Source organism: Denticeps clupeoides, chromosome 10 (assembly GCF_900700375.1).
Source record: "Denticeps clupeoides chromosome 10, fDenClu1.1, whole genome shotgun sequence".
NCBI classification, from domain to species: Eukaryota; Metazoa; Chordata; class Actinopteri; order Clupeiformes; family Denticipitidae; genus Denticeps; species Denticeps clupeoides.
The window spans coordinates 18,438,835-18,455,783 of NC_041716.1; the positions used below are offsets into that span (position 1 = coordinate 18,438,835).

Below are 16,949 nucleotides of genomic sequence, written 5' to 3' on the forward strand. Positions count from 1 at the left end.
AAAAGGGGGGGGGGGGGTGAAAAAAAAAGTTTTCCATATTGACAGAGCCTCAAACACCCAGGGATGGAGTTCAGGGGAGAAAACGCTGACTAATGATGCTGCCTCCTTCTGAAGATTCTCTCCCTCCATCTCCCCTTGCCGTGTCCTTGACAATGCGGCAAGCTGCACTGGCTTCCACCTCCCCTTCCCCACCCTCTCTCTCCCTCTGATGTTCCTCACAGCAATATATGGGGGGCTTTCAGCTGGACTCTGACGGACTGACAGATCAAAGGCCCGCACCCTTCACCGAGATGCATTATTCTTATTGCTCATCTGGCTTTCTCTACGTCCAGCTCTTCGTATCTCGCGCTTCTTCATACATATCCAGCGAACGACCGACCAGACAACTTTCGCTCCTACGTACCGCATCAAGTGGAGTTTGACAGATGATGATTTTTTCATGATCATGAATTTGATTAACAGCACAAGGCAAGTTAGATCTTTTGCTCTTTAAGGCAATATAGTATGCAATCATATACCAATGCAGGCAATGTAATGCCTCTCATCCAATCAAAAAGCACAATGTTGTAAAAATAGGCTGAATCTAATAGGCACGTCTTGACCAATCGTAATGCTGAATCTGATAAAAGAAAAAAATCACTTGTTTGGTGATTTTTTGATTTGGCTTTGAAGATTTTGTCTCGTTGCATTTCGGAAGGCTTCCATATCCCCAGGTGATTGGATAGAATGTGGAGAGCGCGGTTCCACTCGGTTTTACCAACTAACCAGCTGTCCGAGTGAAAGCGCGACAGAATCACTGCTCCTCTGGCTTCATACTGAACCCAGCAAACCCAGCAACATTTTAAATCTTGTTATTCAACTGAGGTGCTGCAGAACGTGTCCGCAGTTCAGTACAAAATGTAACATTAACAACATAACAGCTGAAAGCTGCATTTAACACCAGTTTTCATACCAGATTTGACCATTTTTGGAAAAACTTTAATACGGTTTCGTCTGGAAGAGTGAGTGACCCTCAGCGTGTGTCCCTTAACGCCTCTGTCACTGGAGTGATGTTTGCCGAGTAAGCTCCTCCCCTTACACCCACCATGCCACCGACAGTTCTGTAGCTTAGCAACCCAACAGCGACGCGTGTACAGAGAGTGGGAAGTTGGGCGATGAGAGAATTTGGAGGGAGGGGGTGAAAGAGTGGTGATAAAGAAAGGAGAGGAAGAAGAAGGAAAGGAGACAGGTAGCCGTTACGCCAGGAGCCAATTGTCATTCTTCCAGGCCTACGGCACGCAGGGAGGGAGGTCAGGGGGAAAGTTAGGACGGCGAGTGGGGGTCTCACCGTCAGTGGTGGAGGATTTGAGCCGTTGGCAGAGGCCCTCTGTGCTCAGGTAATTGTCCTGGATCTTCTGCAGGGCTTCCGCCCCCCTCAGCTCCATCAGGGTTCTCAGTTCCTCCAGAGTCACGCCGAAATCCCCTGTGTGGTTAGCCTCAGCCCCTCCGCCGGCCCCTCGTTTTGGGTAAAACTCCACTGCACTGTTGGCCATCTCGCCCACGGTTGCTGTTGTCGACATTTTGGGGGTCTATAGGATCTTTTTTTTTTTTTTACCCAATTCTGTGGTATAAACTGCTGGTTAGTGTCTTAAAGTGGCCCTCAATATGGCCTGCTTTAGGGGAATGAGGGGGGGGTGATCATTCGGATGAATCAAGACTTTACCCCCCCCACTCCTCTCCCTCCCTCAGACACTCTCTCTTCTAACTCTCCATAAGAGCCGGACGGCCTATGGACAGGAGAACTCTGATGTTTGTTGGGAAAAAGGAATCCAGACTGTTCCACTCTACCCCCTACCCCTGAGGGTCAACAGAACAAGGAACTGGACCTCCTCCAATCCATCAGGAAGCCAAGGGTGCAGATAATAGGGATGCAATCAACGTGATTTTAAGTGGTGAAGAATTTGGCTCTTTGGGCCCACAAGTTCAGATGTCAGGGATATGAGGAGTATTTGGTGTCATGGAGTTGATGAAGAAACCTGCAAGAAATAACAAGAGAGAAAAGAGCAGGATGTTACTGTCTATTATTGCTTATTAACTGATACTAGCACAGTCCAATAGTGATCACAAAACAAGAGTAAAGCCCAAACAGAAATCAACTGGACTGGATAGCACTAATGAACACATTTCACACGGCTGAACTCACATTGCTCCCATCTTTGAATCTCTAATCCCACAGGGACATTGAGCACTTTTAATTAAATCCAGAGAAAGGTGTCATTGTGGTTAATTAAATATTTCATAGGATAACAAAATAGTTATAGCATGTCATTGTCACTTAAAATCTTTCTTGTTGTTACATTCTTATTGATCATTATTACTTAGATTTAAACTTTCGTAAAACTAAAATGGTCAAAATGATGCCCAGATAAACAATGTTGGTGTCATGATAAGGATATTTATTTATTTAGTTATTTATGTGTTAAGATATGGTGACCAGACATCATCTTTTTCCAGGTCAACGTTTTCGCTTTTGTCCCTTTTGTGGTGGTAAATCAGCTTCCCACCCACTAGTTGCAGTACCCCTTGCACTAATGGAAGTGTCCCCACCCCGCTCGCACAAGTGGACCCCCCCCGTCACTCTAAGGTGTCCGTTTATTCACAAGCTCAAATCTGTTCACCCTAGCTAAGATATTTATACTAGCAGCAGTTCCATCTTGTAAAACCAACGTGTACCTCAAGAGGCAATAATGTATAATGGTAGTGTCTACTATGCACATATTCACACACGAGAGGATGAAGAAGCAGAACTGCTGTGACACTGCATTGTCAGGTTGAGATAAAATTCGATTTCTATCCTTGTCCCAGTATACATGCATGGGAGGGAAGAAGATTTGTTGACTTATGTACTATGCACTATTGCACTATGATTGCACAAATAAAATTTAACAGGCAGAAAATTCATGTTGAGTGGTGAAATGGACAGCTTTACAGCTCTGGACAGTCGTGACACAAATCCTGCTTTTTGTCAGTAGTTTCTGTGGTGTATTGAAGTATAATTACAAGCATTTAATATGTTTCAAACGCTTTTATTGACAATTACATCAAGTTTCTGTAAAGAGTCAATTTTTGCAGTGTTGGCCATTTTTCTCAAGACCTCTGCAATTCTCCCTGGCATGCTGTCAATCAACTTTCACTTTACTGTTGGCATCAGACAGGACTGATGGCAGCACTCACCTTTTCTTCCCGGACAATCATTATTCCAGACGCCCCAAACATTCGGAAAGGGGCTTCATCAGAGGAAATGATGTTACATTTACATTAAAATTTAAGGCATTTGGCAGACGCCCTTATCCAGAGCGACTTACAACGTGCTTCCATGTTACCATCAATGAAGTCATCAATTCTGGTTCACAAGGACCCCCAACGATGAATACAATCTTCTTATTCACTCTGTTGTAGTTTCTATACATAAGTTAGACAATAAGAAAGTTACAAGTTAATCCAAATATTCTCGAAAGAGGAAGGTCTTGAGCTGCCGTTTGAGCTGTTCTGACCTCGAGGGGAAGTTCATTCCACCACCGAGGGGCCAAGACAGAGAAGAGTCTAGATGAATGTCTTCCTTTTACCTTCAGCGATGGAGGGACCAGGCGAGCAGTACTGGAGGCTCGGAGTATACGAGGTGCAGTGCGAGGTGTAATAAGGGCTGTGAGGTAGGATGGTGCTGCTCCATGTTTGGCTTTGTAGGCCAGCATCAGTATTTTGAACCTGATGCGTGCAGCTACTGGGAGCCAGTGGAGGGAGCGTAGCAGAGGGGTGGTGTGGGAGAATTTGGGAAGGTTGAAGATCAGTCGTGCTGCTGCATTTTGTATTAGTTGTAGAGGACGTTACCCCAGTCCTCAGCAGTCCAATCTCTGTACAGAATATCAGTCTGTCCTTGATGTTTTTCTTGGACAGAAGTGGTTTCTTTGCTGCCCTTCTAGACACCAGGCCGTCCTCCAAAAGTCTTCGCCTCACACCTGCTGGCTGCCATTCCTGAGCAGGCTCTGCACTGGTGGCACCTGAACTCTGGATCATCTTTAGGAGACGGTCCTAGTGCTTGCTGGACTTTTTTGGGCTCCCTGAAGCTTTCTTCTCAGCACTGGAACCTCTCTCCTTGAAGTTTTTGATGATCCAATAAATGGTTGATTTAGGTGCAATCTCAGTAGCAGAAATATCCTTGCATGTGAAGAACGCAATGATGACTGCATGTGTTTCCTTGCAGGTAACCATGGTTAACAGAGGATGAACAACGATTTCAAGCATCACCCTCCTTTTAAAGCGTCCAGTCTGTTGTTCTAACTCAGTCAGCATGATAGAATGATCTCCAGCCTTGTGCTCCTCAACACTCTCACTTGTATTAACCAGAGGATCACTGAAATGATCTCAGCAGGTGCTTTTGTGGCAGGGCTGAAATGCAGAGGAATTTTTTTGGGGATTAATTTCACTTTCATCGCAAAGAGGGGCTTTGCAGTTCATCTGATCGCTCTTCATAACATTCTGGAGTATATGCAAATTGTCATAATGAAAAATGGAAGCAGTAAACTTTGTGAAAACCAGTATTTGTGTCCTTCTTAAAACTTTTGGCCACGACTGTACATTTTGATTAAGCTATACAACTGATATATTTTGCAAATGAGATGCATGCCATCCCTTGTGGTTACACATTTATTAGAAAGGCAGACACTGTTACTCTGGAGAGAATATATTAGTTTTTTGTCTGACTTTGAGAAGTCTTTACAATTTTAGTCAGACTAACATAATAATATGATTTCTCTGTCATGTAAACGTGCTGACTATTAGTCCATGATCAGTGTTGGTTGTTCAGATTTTTCTGTGGTAATAATGGCCTCTTGCTCCTTCTACTAAAAAATACAAGCCAGTATACAGGGCAAATAAAGTGGTGGCCTAGCGGTCAAGGAAGTGGCAGAAGGTTGCCGATCCACCAAGGTGCCACTGAGGTACTGCTGAGCAAAGCACCATCCCTACACACTGCTCCCCGGGCGCCTGTCATGGCTGCCCACTGCTCACTAAGTGTGAAATGCAGAGGACACATTTCGTTGTGTGCACCCTGTGCTGTGTATGTCAATGACAATCACTTCACTTTCACTTTCAGATTTACATGTTATGCACACATTTGTTGTGTTTTTCACTATGGGTGAGATGTTTACAGATCCCAAGATTCTTATGGTACATATTGCACCTCTAGTCTGGGTCAATATTTGAGCAGAATGTTTCAATATGACTTATAAAGAATATATCCTCATCAAGGGGGCAAGCTCAGTGGTAAATGTGCTTTATCTGCAGATGCATATCTATAAATGCAGTCTTTTTATGGAAAAATACTCTAAAATAACATCTTTAGCTCTTTGTTGTTATGGCAACGTAGAGATGCATCAGACTCCCACAAAGATCCGTAGTTCTCACTGCATTCTTCCTCACTTGACCAACTCATACATTGAATTTCAAATGTCATTTGTATGTGCTTCTCATGTTGCTGCCTTCTTGTTTCCATCCATCCTTCTATTCGTTCGTTCATCCAGCCAGAGTGTACTCACTTCTGACAGTGCAGCTGAGAATCAACTCTCATTCACGCTCTTTCTCTTTTCACCCTTTCACCCTCCCACTCTCCCCCTCAGTCCTATGAAGCCCTGCATACACAGGGGGAGATTATGAGCATTGCACCGTGCCACGGAAGACTGAAGAGGCTTCAATACCTTACCTCATATCTTAAAGATTCCGAGAGCTTTTTTACTTTTCTCTCAGGTTTATTTCATGCATGTACTACAGTTATATTGTAGTTATATAGAGTAAAGGCTATCGGCTATTCTGATCATGCGCTTTATATTACAGTGCATCCAGGAAAATATTCACAGCGCATCACATTTTTTACATCAGGGTTCGGGGGGAGAAGAGCTCCCTTTCCACTGCTGAACCCCCAGGGGGCTCCCAGACGCCCACTGGGACGGCCACCTGGAAGCAGACAAGGCCGGATTGGAGACAGCGGCCATCTTGTCCATTGCCAGCTCATTGTGATTTTCTCCTTTGCTACAAGCCTTTATTACTTTGACTGACACTGCTCCACTCCGACTGATTGTTTCTTGACCACGAATGGATTTCCCTTGCCTGTACCTTCTTCTGACGCAGATCGACCACCCATGTAGCAAGCTGGGGTTTTCCATAAATCCCACGAGTTTGCCCCTGATATAAATACTGCCCTCTTGTGATCAGCCCTCTTTGTTGTGTTATCAGGCACCAATCCATCAGCAGCAGATCCTTTATGTTGTGTGGTGGTGGCTCCATGGATCAGACTTGTTTTTACAGCACCATTCTACAGACACAAATTGTGATGCACTGTGTGTTCCGGCACCTTTCAGTCATAAACAGCATTCCTTTTGCTCAGCAATTTGAGCTACACTTGCTGTCCTATTGGATCAGACAACACGGGACAAACTATGCTCGTCACATGCATCGTTGAGTTTTGGCCACCCAGCACCCTGTTACTGGATCGCTGGTTTCTTCCATAAGAGCTGCAATTATGGGGATGATATGATCCAGCCATCTTGTCAAGGTCACTCTCATGTTTACACCTGCCCATTTTTACAACACGTCAACTTCAAGGACAAAATGTTCACTCGCTGCCTAATATTCTCCACCCATTTCACCTGACATCATTTTATGGTATAATAAAAGCCACATTGTTGTTAATTAGTTATTTATTTTGATGTAATATGCCTTCAAGATGTTTTAGATTTTTAACTGTGTATATACATTACTGTTCAGTGATCAATGTGTCATGGCTGGAGCTTGGGGGCACACTCACAGACATGCTGCGAAGACGGGAATGGGGAAGGCTTACGGGGAGGTTCCACGGCTTGGATTACCATGGAGAACTCGTAGCAGAATATGGCAGGCTGGATCGTTGTCGGGTGGCTCGGGTCAACTTGATCGGTGACTGGGCTTTCAGTGGGCGAGATGATAGATTTGTCGGGGGGGAGAAAGCGGTGGTTCGGCAACATTCGGGTACAGAAAACAGTACAGGCAAGGGGTGATCAAGAGAAGAGTTGTGGTCTTGTCGGTGAGCCTGAGGCTTTACCTAAGAGCGGGAAGTGTCCAAGATGGCATCCACGCACCCCCCTGTGGAACTAGCATAAGGCCAACAGATTTACATGCATAAACAGGTAAAACAAAAAAGATCATGGATTTTGTCTTCTTCTAGACATTTTCAAGATACATATTACTACCAATTGTTTTATTAATGTATGTAAATCCTGGGGACGCCTGATGTTTACTGTAGCAAAGCATTTAAGGCCAGCATGAAAGTAGTGCCCAATGGGTTTTCTCTGGGCTAATATAAGCGATTCAGATATATATTTAATAGCATATAAAATATAATATTTCTTTCAATAAAAGTCTGTTTACTGGTGAGGACACTGCAAGGGACATGATAATGACGGGAGTCGGTTCAGTAAACATTTAAGTGAGATAATGCTCTTGCCAGCAAAGCTCCACCAGGCCTTCCCTCCGAAGCACTGCCCAACCGGCACAACTGAAGAAAGCGAGAGAACCAACATTACATAAATTGTTCAGTGCCTTATGTAATGTGTCTAAAGTAACCAACTTGGTACAGTCTCTTTTGCACAAATGCAGTGAGACCCCCCCCAACACACACAGTCTCGTGTTGTAATATTTAGGGGACTAGATGCCAGAAATATGTAATATTTCTACACACACAAAATACTGCACCTTGCAAATAAGCCTTCAAATTCATTGTATACATTTTTCATTAATTACATGAAAAAATATATAGCTTTGTACACACCCAGGCCAGAATAAATCACTGTCATATTCATATGAACTTACTGCATTATACTGTTTTACCACCTACATAACTCTAAATTGGTTTACATCATATGAGGTTTGGCATTTATAAGAACTGGATTAAAATCTGTCTAAAAAATAATCTTAAAAGAGATCAACACACGTCCTGAAATATTAAACATGAGACGCTATAGATGGAAAACTGTATTTGTTAGAACACTGACTTTTCATCAGTATGTAACAATATGTATTCCAGTCACAATCATACTATTTCCTATTACCAACAAAAAAATGATGCAATGTTGCTAAAGATAATGACTTTGTTGACAGCCTTACTGTGAATTAAAAATCCAAACCGAAAAAGCTGTGGTGTTTAAAAAGAAGCCCACGGGCTGATGAGTCAATTCTGCACTTCCATCACTCTGAACACACTGGCACATGCATACAGAGAGAGAGAATCCTGACATGACACACAGACAGTGTCACCATGCCGACAAACTCCTCACAATCATGACACAAGCATGACCACAATGTGCTGACGAGGCTCCACGTTCCCATCTGCCTCATAAAGCGCACCAACAAACACACTGCGCTGGAGAAATCCACACACACACACACTCGCAAACCTTAAAATAGGCCTAATGAAGAGCGTGCAAGCTGTCGTGAACTCGGCCCGTAGCAGACAAATGAATGCAGACACGTGCATCTTACGGAATGAAAGTCATGACAGTAATTCGCTGTCAGGCTGCGTTCCTCTGAAATCAGAGCGTTTCGCCGCGGCGCGTTCCTGGTGCGCGTTCCCAAAATGGAACAAAGTCGGGAAGGAATACAGGAAGGGGACAGAAGCGCGGCCCGCGCGGCTGACAGCACTATTTCTGTGATTGCGTGTTTGTGGCCTTTAGCTCGGTGTCTGTCAGCGCGCACGAGAAACACAGTAACGTGCCGTCAAGCCACGGTAGTGAAGGGAAACGTTTCTTTGTTCTTGTATTTTAATGTGACAAACGCTGCCATTTAGGTCCGGGCTAAAGCAACTTTGTACAAGTAAAACTGTAGTGAAGACCTTTTATCTATTTATCAGTGCTGTGCGCACCGCAAGCTAGAAGTAATGCTAACGTTAAAATACTAACGTTAAACTAAATCCCCGGACACGAAAATAAAATGAGATCATTCCACATAGGCCTTCATTCATTCATGCTTGTTTTCTTAATTAAAAGTCACTTCATAAAAGTTTTCATGAAACTTCAGCGACAGACTACTGCCCTGTTCATGCATTAATACATGATATAAAAGGTGAAAGTATGTCAGGCTGAGTTGCATTTTGGGGCAGCAACGCCGTCCTGTGAGGATCCTGTGCCTTACTTTTACTTTTATACATTTATCAGACACCCTGATCCAGAGTAGGGTGTTGAAATGAATCATATATATTTACATTTTTTAAAAGGGGCAGTGGCGGCCTAGCGGTTACGGAAGCGGCCCCCGTAAACAGAGGGTTGCCGGTTCGAATCCCGAGCTGCCAAGGTGCCACAAGGTGCCACATAATCGATGCATCGAGATGCGGACGTGGATAATTCTGCATACATAATCGATTACATCATAATGACGGCATAAAAATTCTGGTTAAAAAGTAGTGCCGGTGGTGACTGTGGCGGCCTGATCGAAGTATGCTGTGCGGTGCAGCACTCGGCGGCCTTGTTCTCGGACGCAGTCCAAGTTGAAATTTGTTGAACTTTGACCGCAGCGCGGGGTTTGTCATTGTGATTGTCATTTTTTTTTTTGTCATCATTTGTCAAGTGATTGTCATTGTGAAACACTGCAGCGCAGCACACGGTGACACAACAAAATGTGTCCTCTGCTTTTAACCATCACCCTTGGTGAGCAGTGGGCAGCCATGACAGGCGCCCGGGGAGCAGTGTGTGGGGACGGTGCTTCGCTCAGTGCCACCTTGGCGGATTGGGATTCGAACCGGCAACCCTCTGATTACGGGGGCCGCTTCCTTAACCGCAAGGCCGCCACTGCCCCTTTTCGCGTGACCAATAGGATCAAAGCGCTATAGTGTTCTTTCTCCAATGAGCAGAAAAATGGCCGGTGTTCAGTCCGCACTCACCTGACGCCACGGACGTCTGAACCAGGCCTTTGTGGCTTCAGGTTGTAACGGGTTTGTGCCGGTGTGTAGTGGAGGAAACTCTAGTGAAGCATGCAGAGAAAGGAGGCCCGCCGGGAAGAAGGAGAATGTCTCCCCGCTGCCGGGGTTTCCATCACGCTCATTTTTACGCACTACGACATGAAGTAATAAAGGGAGCACAGGAGCTCGGACCAGACCGCTCACTTCCTCTGCTTGGTGGAGAGCCGGTCGGCATCACGACCGGGGCAGACTCGGCCCACAGCTTATACATATGACCGTTACAAGGCGAGCGCGGACTGAACGCCGACGGTTTCTGCTCATTGTAGCAAACCAAAGCATCCACACAGGGAGGTAGTAGCCTAGTGGGTAACACACTCGCCTGTGAACCAGAAGACCCAGGTTCAAATCCCACCTACTACCATTGTGTCCCTGAGCAAGACACTTAACCCCGAGTGTCTCCAGGGGGGGACTGTCCCTGTAACTACTGATTGTAAGTCGCTCTGAATAAGGGCGTCTGGTAAATGCCGTAAATGTGTACGAGATGGTCGAGACAAGATCGTTTTTAACTGTTGCTAGTTGGAAGAGATTAGAAAATGACAAGAGAAAGAAATGGAATCACAATTATATCTCAATGCAGTATTTATCATTTGGTGTTCCATATGACTTGGCATAAGACTGGATTATTGACCCTGGTGCAACTGCATCATCTCATCATCCGGCTCAGACCCCAAAATCGTAAAATGATCTTGTTTTTGGACTGAGTGCATCAACTTTGTGTCAATTAGAATAAAAATCTACATTCTTGGGGAAACATGAATAAATAAAATGCTGCAGCTACCCTCATGGTCATGCATCTACAGCCCCTCAACTTGCTTTACTTACTTTTGTGTCACCTACTATTGCACATGAAGTGATACTTTTCAGAATCAAAGTATCCAATTATCCACTCTTGACAAGGCATTCAACGTTTATTTGATTGTGCTCATCTTGATGTGGCGCCCCCTAGTGTTCCACCGCTCTGGGTGCTCTTTGCCGGTCCACTAGTGGAATTCATCCCAGGCAAGGTGACGATTTGGGGACAGGGGACACTGGATTCTCCAGTTGTTAAGATGTTTTTCTCATCTTTTCTAATTCTGTACAGGTCTACAGGCTCACGTCAAATACAGATGGAGGAAACAACAAAAACTCCATTTTGCAAAACAACATGATATTGTCTAATAACTTTTTTTTTCTACTTTTTTTCTATTAGAAACATCCTTATGTGGGAAATTTCCTGATTGAAGGGAGCCTTTCCAGGCATCTGTACCTCCAGTCTCCACAGACTCATGCATCTACTTCATTCATTATGCATTTACTACACCCATCTAATTGTAAAAAATTCACGTATTTGCATCCGGCCCGTCTCTTCGGCTCTTTACATCCATTTCTTCCTCCTTCCCGAGCTCATTTTTTCCTCCTCTAGTCTGACTGCAGTGGCCTGTATTCATTACACGGTCCCGGTATTTCAGGAAAGTCGTGGACCGCATTGCTCTACGAGCCTGTAGGGAGTAACTTAAGCTTGCTCTGAGAAGCCAGATGGAGACATCCACAATGAGGTGGGCGAAATTTCTCATAAATTGGTGCTCATGCCACGCCCTAAAAGGTCGGTGACCCTACCCCCTTCCGCACAAGCCGGGTCTCGTTAAATCGAACCTCTTCAGGCTGATGCACTCTCCTGCGTTTGTGGAACATCAGCGTCCAGACACCTCTTTTGGGTCACCTTTACACAAACACAGAAACTGGGACGACGCACGGACTTCCAACTAGGACACCAAACCAACCTGTTGCCAGCCGGAGAGAATGCGGATTGATGCACGAATCTACGCCTCCCGTCCGCACACACGGCCGACCGCACGACAACTTCTTTTAACTCTGTTGTAACAGGAGTGTAATTACGATTTCATTTCCTGTGTGATTCCGTGTCATTCCATTAAACTGTCAGCGGTCCACACAGACGATCCATTCAGGCGGCCAATCACAGGCAAGTATTGATCATGCAGGAGATCCCCGATTCTCACCCTGCAGGCTGGGGTCAACAAATAAAGAGGGCCCTGCTTTCTGGAATAAAAATGACCTTTCCTGGTCACCTTCACCGTCAGTCATGATGCCGACGCCACATCCGAATGTCTGTGTGTGTGTGTGTGTGTGTGTGTGTGTGTGTGTGTGCGTGTGTGTTCCATCCAGCAGGCGCAATGCCCCCAGCCGCAAGGTTACCGGTGCGGATCCCGGTTTTACGCGTCGGACGAACTCAGATTCCCAGTTCGCTGGACTGCTGTGACGGGAAATGGCGAACGGGACCGCCGGTAACGTCCATCGGCGTTCTTTTTTGTGAGGACGGAGATCTGTAGCGGAGTTATTAATATTATTACTGCTTCGGTGCTGCAGCAGTTTCATTTAGTCCCGGTTTTATTAAAAAAAAAAAAAAATAGAATAAAAAAAATTTCCATCGTCACGTTCCGAGCCGGCATGCAGCGTGAACGGGAGGAGCGGCGACTCACCAGGCCATGGCAGCTCCAAGGACATCGCCGGCGAGGGCGGCCGCGGGAGACGTCGACGGTCGGGCCGTGGACGCGGACAGGGGAGCGATTCGGAGGGGCAGAGGGGGGTCTAGGCGACGCAGGGACCCCTCGCTTCGCCGCGCGCTGAGGAGCTCGGACGCAGCATCCCCTGCACACACACACACACACACACACACACACGCGCGCGCGCGCGCACACACACACACACACACACACACACTCTCATCCCCTAAAGCCCTCCCACCGCCGCGTCACTGCGCCCTTCCACAGAAACAACAAGCCGCTCACATGAACACGATGCTGCTGAAATGAAAGGATTTTTTTTTTTTAAATAGGGTTGCCAATCAGCCAAAAATGATTTTTTTACTCATTTTACTCATTTTAAATGTGACACACCTTATCACATTATCCTTAGATGAAATAATAAAGTCAGATTCGGTCTACAGTAGGAACAGCTCTCAGGAAGAAGGTTATGTTAGAAATGAGCCTCGAAAACACAACATTATGAAATGGAAGGATGTTCACATTTGCGGCATTTACCAGACGCCCTTATCCAGAGTTACAGGGACAGTCCCCCACTGGAGACACTCAGGGTTAAGTGTCTTCCTCAGGGACACAGTGGTAGTAAGTGGGATTTGAACCTGGGTCTTCTGGTTTATAGGCGAGTGTGTCACCCACTAGGCTCATACCACCCTTGTTCACGGAACATCTTCCTCTGAATGACTGTAGTGAGTCCAGTAACGACTGATTTGCCCTTTTTGCCTCGTCGGGAGTCATGTATGTCTCCTTTTCACCCAAAATATCTCATCTCTCGAAGTGAAGAAGATACGGTGCATCCGGAAAGTTTATTCCTTCACACACCCCACCCTAACAAAGTCAATCCTGGCAAAAATGATCCGAAAATGAACACCGACTGCTCTTCTCTCACAAGCCAACCGATCAGATTTTAGGGCTGAAGGGAGGAAGATTGATTCCACACACAACATCCCATAATGACTATGTGAAAAAAGTTGAAAAAGTCTTTTTGAATATGATACTTCAAGCTTGGCACACCGATCCTTGGCCAGTTTCACCCATTCCTCTTCGCAGCACCTCACAAGCTCCAAGGAGCCATTTTAAGATGTCCAGAGATGTTCAATCGGATGCAAGTCTGGGTTCTGGCTGGACCACTCAAGGACATTCAGAGTTGTCCTGAAGCCACTCCTTTGATATCTTGGCTGTGTTCTTCGGGTTGTTGTCCTGCTGGACGAGGAACCGTCGCCCCAGTCTGAGTTCAAGAGCACTATGGAGCAGGTTTTCATCCAGGATGTCTCTGTACATCGCTGCAGTCATCTTTCCCTCTATCCCGACTCCCAGTTCCTGCAGCTGAAAAACATCCCCCAGCATGATGCTGCCACCACCATGCTTCACTGCAGGGATGGTATTGGCCTGGTGATGAGTGGTGCCTGGTTTTCTCCAAAAATTTTAACCATCACCCTTGTTGAGCAGTGGGCAGCCATGACAGGCGCCCGGGGAGCAGTGTGTGGGGATGGTGCCTTGATTAAGGAGACCTCAGTGGCACCTTAGCGGTTTGGGATTTGAACCCACAAACCGTTCAAGTGTCCAATCTTTGTCTCATCAGACCAGAAAATTTTGTTTCTCATGCTCTGAGAGACCTTCAGGTGCCTTTTGGTAAACTCCAGGTGGGCTGGCATGTGCTTTTTACTAAGGTGTGTCTTCTCACTGACCACTATACCATACAGGTCTGATTCTAGACCTTCTAGAAGGTTCTCCTCTGTCCACAGAGGACCTTTGGAGCTTTGACAGAGTGACCATCGGGTTCTTGGTCACATCCCTGACTAAGGCCCTACTCCTCTGATCGCTCAGTTTAGGTGTCCAATTAATAAAGTCATTTTGGAATAAGGCTGAAATATAACAAAATGTGTAAAAAGTTATGCTCTGTGAACACTTACTGGATGCATTATACATGTTATTGTACAATTTTTTTTACACAGCACCTGCAAGTTTAGTTGATTTTGCATTGATATCAGCATCAAAGCAGACATCTTTGTTTTGGATTCAATTTGTTTTCTTGATTCACAAGGACACGCCCCTCACTCCTATGGAGGGCCCAGGTTTTAGCCACCGTTCACAATATGGGATTTAAATCTAATAGCTATAATGCAAGAGGCCTTTCAGGCCAGGGAGTGAATGCTTTTATCTGTTGGAGGGTACACTAAGTGTGTTGCAACTGCAGTGCTCATATGCAAACACACACCCACACACACACACACACACTCATCATCTGCACACTTGACACATGTTGGGAATCATACTCTCACTTACACATTGGAAACACCACACAAACATCCCTTAGAACTGAACCCCATAACATAACAGTGTTCCAAACACACACACACACACACACACACACACATCTTCAAACATTGCATGCCAGTAACATCAAAGTCTGCATGTTTTGCATTACCATGCATATTTTAAAGGATGCAAATACTAGTATCTTGCACTCAGATGCTATATGGCCTTAAAAACATTTATGCATGCAGCACACACACACACACACACACACACAAAACGCAAAGTAAACAGCAATGTGCATGAGTGAGGTCTCAAACGAGGACATGTATAATGCAGTAGGGAGTGTTTGGGAAAAGACTTCCCACTCCCCGCTCCCCCTCCAACCCCTCTACCTGAGGGACCGGAGTCCATTAGCCCTGCAGGTAGAAGCCTGGACATCAGAGCTGGAATTTGTCTGTCTTCCTGTCACTCATTTCGCTGCTCACCCGCCTTCCTTGACGGTCTTAGCCTGGCCGCTGCTCACTGCTGCTGCAAACCAGGCCCGGCTCCAGGGCCTGCTTAAAGGATGGGCCAGGAAGATTCTAAAATAAAAAAAAGGCCTAACAACCGAGAACATTCGGTTAAATGGTGCATGAAATGTATTAAATGAAGATACAGTGTTTTATGTTTGAATTGAAATGATTTAGATAGTTGATTTGTTGTTGTCGGTACGAAATATAGGCTCTTTGCTGGAACTTTAGAGAACATAAGAACATCCCACCCTGCCACCCTTACAAAGTTGATCCTGGCAAAAATGATCCGAAAATGAACACCAACTGCTCTTCTCCCACAAGCCAACCGATCAGATTTTAGGGCCGAAGGGAGGAAGTTTGATCGTGGGACCGGTCGTGCTGTCCCCCGATTCTCTCTGCGTTTGATGTGCGATGGCCACACGCTCGCCGATGACAACACAGCACGGTTCTGAGGACTTAATGACTGGTGGCTGTTTGACGACCAGATCCAATTACCGATTACGGCTCAGTGGAATTTCACTGGCAACGAGGTCTGAATGGAGCCCTCACGCCCAAGGGTGCTCCCTCATGATACACTCCATTCGTTAAGAGGGCAAATCAGGCCAAAGCGCCTCTCGCGTTGCTGCAGTGCTTTCCTCCGCGGGTAAATTCGTACGTCAACAGGCCCTGCTTTTCCAGAACGTCGGCAGCCTTTCGGCTCCGAGAGAAGAGAAAGCACTTCAGCGCTGGCCAGACATCTGAAGTTAGCTGCTTCTGGTTTTGTGTTTTTATGCACCTGCCATGGCGGCAGCAGATGAAGAGCGAGGCAGAGGTAGGAAGGTCTGAGCACTCCAGAGACCTATTAGAGAAAGATTTGGCCTGAAAGCCGTAATAGATGTGGAGTCTCTTAAAAGCATATAAACGATGTTTGTGAGTGTTTCGTATTCTTTTTGCCGTCCCGAAGGAGCTGGTTCACGTGTGTGTTATGCATCGGCAAGGAAGGGCAGAAGAGTAAACAGTCCAATGCGGCCATGAAGCAGAACACGGGAAGGCGGCAGGAGCAGAAGAGGAAGACACAGGCATCATACAGGGAATACAAGTGTCCAGAAGTGATACATGAAAAGGATGGGAAGAAGTGTGGTTAAAAAAAAAAAAAAAAGACGCCACGATCAATCCCGACTTTGCTTTTCCAGCCCTCTTTCCCATAGCGAGTAGCACGCTGATGTTTTATTGATGGGAAAGAACCCAGCTGCACATGTACCCACTCCATAATTCATAATGCCCAGCATTAGGGCGCAGACTCACTGCTAGAATGAGACGGGCGGCGGCTGTATGGATCCGATACATCAAGAGGGGAGAATTCCCAAGACAGCTAGAACTTTCTCCGGCATTCCTCGGCGCGTATCTTCACCGCGGCAGAACTGCATACAGGAGATCTAGTGCTCCGACCCTTAACCAATCACGTGGCGCCTTGGTAGGTTGGTGGGCGCGGCTGGTGAAACATTTTGAGGACCTTCCAACGAAACTTTGTTTACTACAGTTTCTGAAATCTGAGCTGACTGGAACTGACAGTAAGAGGACACTCTCAGATCCGTCTCTTTTAAATAAACAGGACACGGCTCCTACTAGTCTGGCACGCCGCCC

At 45.9% G+C, this 16,949-nt stretch overlaps 1 protein-coding gene and 1 long non-coding RNA gene across 7 annotated transcripts in view; both read right to left on the bottom strand.

Annotated features, from left to right (window-relative positions):
• atp2b3b (ATPase plasma membrane Ca2+ transporting 3b) overlaps positions 1-12,752 on the bottom strand; it is a 43,076-nt gene extending 30,324 nt beyond the window's left edge. For 4 of the 6 annotated variants that reach the window (XM_028994780.1, XM_028994785.1, XM_028994784.1 and 1 more), the window contains exons 1-2: positions 12,496-12,752; positions 1,328-2,015 (exon numbers count right to left, since the gene is read on the bottom strand). In XM_028994780.1, coding sequence (XP_028850613.1) covers positions 1,328-1,559 — 232 coding nt within the window. In that variant the 5' untranslated portion in view covers positions 1,560-2,015; positions 12,496-12,752. The remainder of the gene's footprint in view (positions 1-1,327; positions 2,016-12,495) is intronic. The other 2 variants (XM_028994782.1, XM_028994781.1) reach the window with 1 other exon arrangement.
• Positions 12,753-15,019: 2,267 nt separating this feature from the next.
• LOC114798745 (uncharacterized) lies at positions 15,020-16,915 on the bottom strand. Its single transcript, XR_003751106.1, has 3 exons — positions 16,611-16,915; positions 15,207-15,413; positions 15,020-15,030 (listed from the first exon to the last, which is right to left on the bottom strand). It is a non-coding gene; the product is annotated as an uncharacterized LOC114798745 (long non-coding RNA).
• Positions 16,916-16,949: the final 34 nt, after the last annotated feature.